At 49.1% G+C, this 11,001-nt stretch overlaps 2 protein-coding genes across 9 annotated transcripts in view; one reads left to right on the top strand and one right to left on the bottom strand.

The window, feature by feature from the left end:
* The first annotated feature begins 6 nt into the window (after nt 1-6).
* On the top strand, nt 7-9,775 carry SEPT1 (septin 1). Of its 8 annotated transcripts, none has more exons than XM_025048424.1 (15): nt 17-135; nt 506-701; nt 5,289-5,377; nt 5,949-6,037; nt 6,116-6,205; nt 6,386-6,476; nt 6,571-6,657; nt 6,840-6,963; nt 7,292-7,426; nt 7,524-7,641; nt 8,234-8,335; nt 8,455-8,554; nt 8,813-8,978; nt 9,211-9,301; nt 9,406-9,775. In XM_025048424.1, the coding sequence occupies exons 4-15, from the start codon at nt 5,951-5,953 to the stop codon at nt 9,490-9,492; spliced, it is 1,278 nt and encodes a 425-aa protein (XP_024904192.1). In that variant the 5' UTR covers nt 17-135; nt 506-701; nt 5,289-5,377; nt 5,949-5,950; the 3' UTR covers nt 9,493-9,775. The 8 variants fall into 8 exon arrangements, with proteins under 8 accessions (XP_006914183.1, XP_024904192.1, XP_024904194.1 ...); XM_025048426.1 differs by having other exon boundaries at nt 21-132; XM_025048425.1 differs by having other exon boundaries at nt 59-144.
* Nucleotides 9,776-10,049: 274 nt separating this feature from the next.
* The window catches only part of MYLPF (myosin light chain, phosphorylatable, fast skeletal muscle), a 5,594-nt gene continuing 4,642 nt past the window's right edge, over nt 10,050-11,001 (bottom strand). The window contains exons 5-8 of the mRNA XM_006914118.2: nt 10,883-10,987; nt 10,698-10,776; nt 10,339-10,387; nt 10,050-10,247 (exon numbers count right to left, since the gene is read on the bottom strand). Of these exons, the coding sequence (XP_006914180.1) occupies nt 10,143-10,247; nt 10,339-10,387; nt 10,698-10,776; nt 10,883-10,987 (338 nt within the window). The 3' untranslated portion in view covers nt 10,050-10,142. The remainder of the gene's footprint in view (nt 10,248-10,338; nt 10,388-10,697; nt 10,777-10,882; nt 10,988-11,001) is intronic.

Here is an 11,001-nt window from a genome sequence, read left to right as displayed (position 1 = left end):
GGAGCCGCTCTAGGACCTTGGAGGAGCTGCACGCCTGTTGGGGCCGCCGGGTCGATCCGAGCTCGGTGGCCGGCAAGCGGCCGCGTGCCGCGGAGAGGGCTACTCTAAGCCGAAGACGGTGGCCCGAACTCGGTGGTATTAACCGTATGCCTCCTGGGTTGGAGCTGGGTGATGAGGGCCGAAGACCCCTTCTAATTGTGGCTGTGTCCAGCCACCTGCGCCGACCGGCGGGGTTGGCTGATAGCGCCAACCACCCGGGCCAGGAGAGACAAAGAGAGCCGAAGACAGACCCAGGGAAAGGGGTGGGGGGAAAGACCCAGGCAGACAAAGGGCGGCAGAGAGCGGCGGAGACCCCAGACGGGGCGGGGCGGGGCGCCGAGACGCAGGAAACAAAGCGGGGCAGGTCCGAGAGGCCGAGAGGTGGGGGCTGGTCTTGGGCGGGGGCGGCGGGGGCTGCGGGGGAAAGGCTGAGGCAGGAACAGTGGCTGGAGGTGGATGTTTCTAGGTAGGCGTCTGGGGGAAGATGGGGAGATGGAATCAGATCTGGGGCGCGGAACCGAGACCCAGAGGCAGTGACTCACCAAGTTGTAACCTAAGCCTTGAGTCGGAGAAGACGCAAACTCAGAGACAGTGAGACAGCGGCAGACCAAAAATACAGGAGCAAAAGATTGGCCGCCAGAGACAAAGAGTTGTAGAGACAGGTAAGAGATAAAGCATTGAAGAGTCAGAGGAGCTGTAAGAAAAGGCCAGGAGTCTGGAGAGAAACAGATCCAGAGGCAGAGGAACAAAGACTATGAAACAGACAGAGACAAAGAGACAAACAGGCCATAGAGAGATTAGGGACAGGTAGACAGTCCTACACAGGCCAGGGAGAGGCTGAAACATTAAACCCTGTTTCCCAGTTTGGTGGGGCTCTGGCTGGGGCTGTGTTCCAGCCAAGGGCATGGTCTCTATAATCTCCAGTATCTGTACGTTGGCCAAGCTTGCCTTTAGGGAGGAGGAGTGCCTGGAAGGGTCTTCAGCCCATCTGATGATGGGGAGGGGTAATTGAGGTTTGTATATTCACATTTATTAGCGTCCTAGTGCTAATCCAAGAATTTGGGATAAAGAGATGAAAATCTTGTAAGATTTGTCCTTGGAGTGCTACCAGTTTGAAGGGGCAAGCACACAAATCATAAAAAATAAAGAACTGTAAGGGCATTGAGAGAGTTATATGTGCTCATAGGAAGAGTTCTAATCTGTGGGAATAAGTCTGCTTGATTCTGTGTGCCTGGGATGCATGATGTTAGACCACAAATCAATACATACTTATGGATCACCAACCTAGACACTGTTAGGTTGGAAATACAAAGAAACTCCTCAGGGATCTCTCAGCCCAGAAGAATACAGAAATGTGCAGATGATGTGACATATCCTATACTGACCTGATGAACAAGATATGATAGGCATGTAGTGCAGAGAGAGATACCTTCTGTAGAGTTTAGTGGCTATGGACACATCTTTAAGGTCATTCATGCAGAGTTTGATTCCTGGCCTTGTCAATTACTACTGTTTGACCTTGGGGAAGTTATTTTGTCTCCTGAAGTATAAAATGGGAATGATAATACCTAATTTGAATGGTTGAAGATTAATATGTGTAAAACACTTCAAAAAAATATCAGCTCTATTACTCTTTTGGCTGTGGTCACCAAGAAAGATGTGACATTTTTGAGCTGATACTTCAAGGACAGCTAAGATTTCAAATTCCGGAGCCTGGCTGAAGGGGCTGAATGAAGAACTCCAGACAGAGAGAACGAAATGAACAGTGGCCCACACACTAAATGAAAGCCTACTATGTACTAGAAACTTCAGATTCAAAGATGATTAAGACCTATCCTCAAAGAGGAAAATAGAGAAATAGTCCTGTTTTAATATGTCATGAATTTACATGATAGGAAAGCAGTGGCAGCTCAAGATAGTAATGGTAAGTTTATTCATTTGCCACAAATATTTCCTGGAGGTCCTACATGTGCCAGGCACCTGTGCTAGGAAACAGGTAAGAGGATATCAAATTGCAAAGAACCAGCCCCTCTTGGAGGAACCTTCTCCCAAAAGCTGGCCAGCCCACACGCCATACTCAACTTGCAGAACTAGCCTTGACTTTGAGAAGATAAAACCCGGAGTTATTAAGTCTGAACCTAAACTCAGATATAAAGATACAGAAACTCCTCCAGGAACGCCTGGTGGGGCCATAGGTAGCTATGAAGACATGGCAAGATGAAAAGGAACTAATCCAGATGATTATTAAATGGAAAAACTGCTGTCAACCGTATATTGCTCCATGGAGAGCTCATGGTGGGAACTTCCTTTCTCCAAACAAGCCTCAGATTTTATCACATGAATGACTAGGCATGACTTGTTGGCATTAATAAGCATGTAAATGGAATATTATGTTATTAATTTATGTCATCTCTACACTTAACACAAAGACTAGTCCACAGCCTTTTCTGCAGAGTAATTTGTTAATATGCACAAATGCCTTACAGATGTAACTTTTTTGACTCAGTAATTCCCTTTGTATAAATTAGGCCCAAGGAAATGGTTGGACAAGTGCACAATAGCACCACAAACATGTTTGTTCATTCCACCTCAGCACTGTTCATCACCGTGAAGGATGGGAATTAACCTAAACCCTCAGTGTCTATAAAAATAATAATGTAGATGTGTATTATTATAGATGTAGTAGAGAACATATAAAGTGACAAAAACAGGTCTCCAACGTTATAATATCCTAGTTTTGTAAATATGTATTTATTAATATGTATGGGAATAGAAAATCTAGAAAGATAAAAATCAAAATAGGGTTATAGCATGGTAGTGATATTAGATGTAAATTCTAATCCATTGGCATTTTCTAATTTTTCTATAAGAATATATATTGATTATATAATAAATGACTATACATGATATTTTCTTAAAGTCTTTGAATAACTCAGGGAAGAGCTGATCAGAATTTGAACTCAGGGCAGGGGCAAAGGGGTGGAGGATATAGAGAGAAGGGGACAAATTTTTCTCATTGATAGGAAGGACCTGGAAATATATTTTGTGGAGAGAGAGGGAGGGAGGAGTTCAGAGTTTTAACTAAGATAGTACGGCTGCTCAGCCTGATGAGTAGGAGGAAGGGTTGTGGTGGAGGGGGGAGGGATATTTTTCCTTTCCTTGGCTTCTCAAAGGACTCGTTTATCCCTTCTTACACTACTATTTTAGCACCAATGCTGTCACACTTGTGGCTGTCTCTGTCTCCCCAGAGGGTCACAACCCTGACTGATTCACTATGTTTGGGTTCTCAGCAACTAATTTACAAGAACAGTCACTAGATTTGAGCTGGTGGCACTGTCCCACCCCTCAGCTCATGTAATAGCAATAATTAGCATTCTGTAGAAGCTCATCTACGAGGCACTGTACTAAGAGCTTTACATGTATTAAACCATATCATCCTCATCATGGCTCTATGAGGTAGAATTATTAATGGTGCCATTTAACAGATAAACTAAGTCGCAGGGGTAAAGTAAGATGCCTAAGGTCACACAGCTAGTAAGATGACACAGCTCTTAATCACTATGTCTCTATAATTATATGAACCTCGCGCAACTTCCTTGAGTTCAGTGTGGCAGGAGCTTCCAATCCCATTTGATAGATGAGGAAAGTAAGGCCCAGAGAGGTGATTTTTCCCAAGGTTACATGAAGGGAACAGTAATATAAATTAGGTTGAAGTAAGGGTAAGATATACACATGGCAACATGGACCTTAAAAAGTAGTGCTGAATGGCTTTTCTCTAAGATGGCGCCGAAAGTGAAGAAGAAAACCCCTGTCCCTCCCAAAGCTGAAGCCAAAGCAAAGGCTTTGAAGGCAAAGAAAGCAAAGCTGAAAGGTGTCCACAGCCACAAAAAGAGAAGACACGCATATCACCCACTATCTAATGGCCCAAGATGCTGTGCTCCCAAGGCAACCCAAACAAGAGCGCCCCCAGGAGCACCAAGCTTGACCACTACGCCATCATCAAGTTCCCCCTGACTACTGAGTCAGCCATGAAGAAGCTAGAAGACAACCATACACTTGTGTTCATTATGGATGTCAAGGTCAACAGGCTGTGCGAAGAAGCTCTATGACATTGATGTGGCCAAAGTCAACACTCTGATCAGGCCTGATGGAGAGAAGTCATATGTTCAGCTCACCTGGCTCCTGACTGTGATGCTTTGGATGTTGCCAACAAAATTGGGAGCATCTAAACCGAGTCCAGCTGGCTAATTCTAAATATAAAAATTTTTCACTGTAAAAAAGTGCTGAATGAAAAAGTTAACAGAAATGTTTATTCATATGTATATATTCATATATGTATAACCATTTGTATAAACATGTACTGTACACTACACATTTTTAAAACCAAAATATTACACATTAGGCACATTAGAGCAAGGAAGGGAAAGGAGTGAGCTACAAGGCTGTATTAGTTTGCTCAGGCTGCCGTAACAGAACACCACAGACTAGGAGTTTTAGAAAACAAATATTTGTTTTCTCATCATTCCGGAGACAAAGTCCAAGATCAAGGTGCCAGCAGAATTGATTTCTAGTGAGGCCTCTCTCCTTGGTTTGCAGACAGCTGTCTTCTGTGACCTCATGTGCCTTTCCTCTCTGCCTGAGCAGAGAGAGATGGATGGTGTCTCTTAAGACCCCAGAACTATCAGATCAGTGCGCCACCCTTATGGCCTCATTGCACTTTAATTACTTCCTTAAATTCTAAATAGTTACATTGGGGGTTAGGGCTCCAACACATGGATTTTGGGGGAACACAATTTAGTCCATAACATGAGCTAAAAGGGAAATAATAAAACCACAAGAAGTGGGGAAAGAAAATGGGGCTGGAGCAGTAGGCAGGATCAAGATCAAGCAGTCCCTTATAAGCCATAGTAAGGAGATGAGCTTTAAAGGCTCAGAGAGGCCACTTAGTTTGTAAATGCTCAAGCCGGTTTGTATATATAACTGATTGACTCCAAAGCCATGTCATCTGAAACTACTCGGAATCCTGATAACAAAGTGAAAATGGATTTCATTTTATCAATAGGAAAATGGAGGCCATTTTCCTATTGGCCAAATGACTTGCCCAAGGTCACATAGTAAGTGGAAGCTCTTTCTGACTTCAAAGCAAGTTTACTTTTACATGTTCTACAGTTTTCCAGCCTTCGGCCCTGACTAACTTCATTTACTCATTCTTTCATGTATGTTATTTATTGGCCCCTTCTTTGTGTAAGGCCCTGCGAAAGACACTGAGGATATAAAAATTAGGAAGACATGGTCCCTGCCCTCAGAAAGCTCAGCTGGGAGTAGAAGAGACAGCCAGGTAAGCAAATGTGGGCATTGGAGGGGGCTGTGAAAGGTGCTAGGGAGTCCAGAAGAGAGAAAATGACTCTGCCTGAGGTAGTTGGGGAAGATTTAATAGAGGGGGAAAAGCCCTTTGAATTAAAGATGAGGTGGAGTTCGCCTGGTAAAGAAGGAAAACCTCAATATGGGCAGAGCCGAGGATGTGGGCACTCGCTAAGGGAAAATGAGTAATGAGGTGATGAGACCAGACGGGGAAGGCTTTGGCTGCCAGGTCAACTCTGATTTGATTCTGAGGTCACTGGGAAGGGGAATGTCTTGGCTAAGATTCTGAAGGAAGGTTTCTCTGGTGGTGTTGTCTAGAGACCTGGAATCTTTTTAAGAATCCGTTGCATTAAAAAAAAAAAAATCCATTGCATGAGCTGGCAAAGAAAATTGATGGCCTCTCCCACCCCTAAGCCCCTTAGGGCTTTGGGTCCACTCAGGCCCTAGGATCTTTAAAAAAATAATAAGCCCTGTCAAAGCCTTCATCTCGCTTGCTGGAGAGACCAACCTGTTTCCTTCCTCTCTGCCTACACCCCACCTCCCACCAGTGATGGGGCTACAGTGGGGCTTGGGAGAAAAGTGTGCAAAGAACAGAGGGATGAAGCTTCCTATAGGAGTGATAAGCAAAGGGACCCAGGTGAGGACCCTAGGTATTTCTGGTCTTGGCTTCCCCCACCTCCCTGGGCCAGTTAGAACATCTCAGCTTCCTACACAGCCCGCCCCTTTGTTTGCTGCACTCAACTTCCTGCCTTACCAGAGGAAGTGGGGAGAGAGAACAGGTGCAGCAACAGCTAGCGGGGCCATGGTGAGTCCTTATGCCCAGGAATCCAGGCATCTCTGTACCCAGTCCCTAAGCCCCAGGGTAGCCAGGCCCACCCAGTTCGATCCAATATAGACTGACTTCTCCTAGCCCTTGGATCAGGTTATACTGAAGGCCCTGCCCGCCGCTTCCAGCAGCCTCATATTGTCCACCCCCCACCAACAGGACAAGGAGTATGTGGGTTTCGCAGCTCTCCCCAACCAGCTACACCGCAAATCCGTCAAGAAGGGGTTTGACTTCACACTCATGGTGGCAGGTCTTGGGGGTTTTTGGAGAGGGGACTGGTGGTGGGTCCTCAAGAGACCCTGGCTGTCTTCTCACCTGACCAGTTGGGCCTATTTTGTCCACAGGAGAGTCAGGCCTGGGGAAATCCACCCTCATCAACAGCCTGTTTCTCACCAACCTCTATGAAGATCGACAACTGCCAGAGGCCAGTGGTAAGACCCTCCCCATCTTCTCTAGGCACTCTGCCCGCCTTCTATATCTCCAGGCTACCCTCTTCTCTAAGACTCAGTTTCCTCTCCTAAAAAATAGGTGGGGGCTACTGTGATACTGAGAAAGGAAATTAATCTTACCTCAGAGCCCTACCTAGTTCCCTGATGTCTCCCCGACCCTATAGCTCGCTTGACACAAACGCTGACCATTGAGCGCCGGGGTGTGGAGATCGAGGAGGGGGGTATTAAGGTGAAGCTGACTCTGGTGGACACACCTGGCTTTGGGGACTCAGTGGATTGCTCAGACTGGTGAGTGGGGTAAGGGACGAGAACTAAGCTTCCTCCTAATATAGCTACCCTGTGGAGACTGAGGGGTCAGTTACAGGGCTGGTCTGCCCTGGCCTCCCACACACCCTGAGCCAAAGGCGAGGCCTGTTTCTTATGGCCGTGTGGCCCAAAGTGCCTGTGCTTCCCCACATCTCACCTCTGCCAGTGTCCTCTAATTTCTTTGGTTGGAGCCAAAGAAACTATTTCCAACTCCCACAGTCCTGGCTAGCCTTCCCCGCTTCCCTGCCACATAGCCCTTGATCTCTAACATCTCTGACCACATGCTCTCTCCCCTCTCCCCACACCCCAGCTGGCTGCCCGTGGTGCGCTTCATTGAGGAGCAATTTGAACAGTATCTTAGGGATGAGAGTGGTCTGAACCGGAAGAACATACAGGATTCCCGTGTCCACTGCTGCCTCTACTTCATCTCGCCCTTTGGCCGGGGGTCTGGTGGAGCCACCCTGGGGGTTGGAGCATTTGGGGAGGGATTGGGGGGTGTCTCTGTACCCTGAGACCAAGCCCTGATCAATCCCTGGGTGCAGGCTCCGGCCCCTAGATGTGGCCTTCCTCCGGGCAGTGCACGAGAAGGTCAACATCATCCCGGTCATTGGCAAAGCAGATGCCTTGATGCCTAAGGAAACTCAGGCCCTCAAGCAGAAGGTATGTGTGGTGACTTATGATTTTTGGCCCCACATGAAGCTAAAAGCGTTGATCAAACCTGAACTCAGCTTTGACTTCTTTGGTCTTGGGGTGGACTTTTTGGAACCTGTTTAAGGCTAGACTATGGGAGAAATTTTCTAAGGAAGGTGAGTAGTAAGTTGCCTGAAGGAGCCATGTCTCCGGAGGTTCAGAATGGAATCCCTGGGCTGGATGCCTGGCTGAGAACTGTCAGTCGGCAGGGGCAGAGACATGATGACCCTCACCCTCCAGTGTCTTCAGAGCCCTCTCCCGCTGGTTCTGCTTGTATTTCTCCTGGTATTTTGATATCTGCCTCATCTTACAATCTTTCCAGGCCTCTGACTTCCCTGTTAGGGTGTCTTTGTTTCAGTTTTTCAACTATGTCTGTCTCTCATTGCCTCTGGGATTTTGCTTTTGGTTATCCTGTAGGTCCATTTCTCACCATCTCTGTTTTTCATGTCTTTCTCTCTGTCTCTGACCACCCAGTATCTGTATCTGACTGTTTCTGACCATGAAATATCTGTTCCTCACAGCCTCTGTGATTCTCTCTATCTCTGCATTTGTCTCCTCCAAGATCCGGGACCAATTGAAGGAGGAGGAGATCAACATCTACCAGTTCCCGGATTGTGACTCTGATGAGGATGAAGACTTCAAGAGGCAGGATGCAGAAATGAAGGTGCAGAGGCAAAGGAAGAAGGGGCAGAGAAGCAGGGGAAGCGGATGTGGAGGTGGAAGCTGAGAAAGAAGTTTCTGTCCACGAGGGGCCAGCGGTGATCCCTAACTCCTGCCCTCTAGGAAAGCATTCCTTTCGCAGTTGTCGGTTCATGCGAAGTAGTGAGGGACGGCGGGACCCGACCCGTGAGGGGACGTCGCTACTCCTGGGGTACTGTGGAGGGTGAGTAAGGCGGAGCAAGTGTTCTGAGGCCAGCAGGGATCCCACCTCCAAATCAACCGCATCCAACAATGTGAAGTTGGGGTGAGCTCTGGTCTTGGAGGGCCTAGGAGGCAAAGAGGGGTCCTTGAGCTGCAAACCGCGGACCCTTCCCTAGAGCGGCCGCAGGATTGCAGGCCGACCCGACCTAGCAGATGGGGCTGGACTGAAAGCCCCCTGACGCATGCCAGTCCGCGGCCCCCGTCCCCCCACACTCTGCAGTGGAGAATCCACATCACTGTGATTTCCTGAACCTGCGACGGATGCTAGTGCAGACACACCTGCAGGACCTGAAGGAGGTGACGCACGATCTGCTCTACGAAGGCTACCGGGCCCGCTGCCTACAGAGCCTGGCTCGGCCTGGGGCACGTGATCGAGCCAGCCGTAGGTGAGAGCCGGAGCTGACTTCTAGGTGCTTCCAAGGCCGGGTCATTACCATCCGCCTTCATCATCCAGACCTCTCTCCTAGTCTTTCCCCACCTACTGCTTACCGCGCTAACCTCAAGGATATGGCTCCGCCTCCCTAGAGCCCAACTGCGTCCCAGGCCCAGCCTCGCGGTCGTAACCTACACCACCACGGGTCCCGCTCTTGATTCTTGTCCCTTTTCCCCACCCCCTAGCAAGCTTTCCCGCCAGAGTGCCACGGAGATCCCGCTGCCCATGCTGCCTCTGGCCGACACGGAGAAGTTGATCCGCGAGAAGGACGAAGAGGTGAGCAAGCACCTCTCTCCCCCACCATCTAAGGCCCGCAGTCCTCTTTGCAGTTCCTCTCTGGCGTCGTCGGGTCCCATCACCTGCAATCTTGCCCCGCACAGCTGCGCCGCATGCAAGAGATGCTGGAGAAGATGCAGGCCCAGATGCAACAGAGCCAGGTTCAGGGCGAGCAGTCGGACACTCTCTGAGGCCCCAGCCCGGGCTCTGCTTTACCTCGGCTCCGCCTTCTGTCTGTCTCTTGTCCAATCCGGGAGCCCCAGCCCAGAAAGCCCTTGCCCTGGGTTCTCGGGAGAACAGGTTCTTCTAATCCCAGAGTTGTAGCCCCGCCTTTAGTTCCACCCCACCCCACCCTCCGCCACTTCCTGAGCCCAAGCTTCCAGCCCTCGCTCGCAGCCCAGTCCCTGACCACCCCATCCCGGCCCCTCTTTCCACGAGCTGTGTCTTCAATAAAAATTAAGTTTTCCCTCTGAACTAGTTAGTATGTTGTACTTCATTTTAACAGTAAAATAACGGCACCTTCTTAAGGCTTTATAAAGATCGTAAAAAGAATACTAAGTCCGTTAAGCCACGCGAGTCTTTTCTTTCCCAGCGGGAAGAAGCGGCGGGAGTAGCGGGTGGAGCGGCCCCACCCAGGCCTTCAGGGCACTATTCATTAATTTATTGGGCACTCGCTTTGTGCCAGGCAGTGTTTCAGCCCAGGCTCCCACCTGAATCCCTCACACAAACACACTGAAGGTACCGCCCCTAAGAAACAAAGACCAGTTCAATTTTATTAGGAGTCGGGTGGAGGTCGGACTGACAGGAAGGCGTTGGTCAGCGGAGGCCTAAAAAGGGTCTCCTACTCCTGGTCCTTGGCGTCACCATGCGTGATGACGTAGCAAATGTTCTTGTAGTCTACATTGCCGCCCACATCGGGAGGGAAAGCCGCCCACATATTCTTGATCTGGGGAAAGATTGCAAGATTGCAACTCTTACCGGTTCTTTACTATCGCCTCCCCATCCCTCCACTCCTCCCAGGCCCCTCCCCCACTCACCTCTTCCTGGGAGAAGCGGTCACACTGTGTGGTAAGCAGCTCCTCCAAGCTGCAGAGAGGTGACATGCGGGGAATTGAGATTGGGTTTCTTGAGTCCTTTCCACTCCCTCCCACCTCATCCTTGTTACCATTCCCAGTCTCTCCTTGAAAACCGGGATCACTCTAGATCCCTCCATTGGTCTCGCAAGCACTCTGGCCTCCCCATCGCTTTTACCCTTTCCCCCATATGTGTTGTGAAAATGTGATCCTATCACCCATTTCCACAGTCTTAATTTCTCCCTTATCCCTGGCAGTGCCTAACCCTTGGTAGGAATTTAAGGAGGCTTTCTGTGGGTGAGCAGTTGGAGGGAGTCACTTACAACTGCTTCTTGATGGTGCCCTTCCCTTCAGGGTCTAAGACCTTGAAGGCTCCAGTGATTACGTCCTCAGGGTCGGCACCTGGGGGTCAGAGGGTACATAAAGCTGAAGGGTCCCTGAAGGGTCTGTCCCTGAATAGTCTGGGAAGTGGCAGCTGGGAAGTTGGACCCAGAACAACTTCATTCACCTTTGAGCTTCTCCCCAAACATGGTCAGGAAGACAGTGAAGTTGATGGGACCACTGGCTTCCTTCATCATGGCATCTAACTCCTCATTCTTCACATTGAGGCGTCCTGGAGCAGGGTAG

This window comes from Pteropus alecto, unplaced genomic scaffold (assembly GCF_000325575.1).
Source record: "Pteropus alecto unplaced genomic scaffold, ASM32557v1 scaffold44, whole genome shotgun sequence".
NCBI classification, from domain to species: Eukaryota; Metazoa; Chordata; class Mammalia; order Chiroptera; family Pteropodidae; genus Pteropus; species Pteropus alecto.
The sequence above is the reverse complement of the archived record's forward strand: the minus strand, read 5'-3'. Positions and strand labels throughout refer to the sequence as shown.

Coding starts and splice junctions, on each gene's coding strand:
- SEPT1 (XM_006914119.3), top strand. CDS start 5,132: ATGACTTGCCCAAGGTCACATA. Junction 6,206..6,385: donor CAACAGCTAGCGGGGCCATG/GTGAGTCCTTAT, acceptor CCCCACCAACAG/GACAAGGAGTATGTGGGTTT. Junction 7,427..7,523: donor ATCTCGCCCTTTGGCCGGGG/GTCTGGTGGAGC, acceptor CCCTGGGTGCAG/GCTCCGGCCCCTAGATGTGG.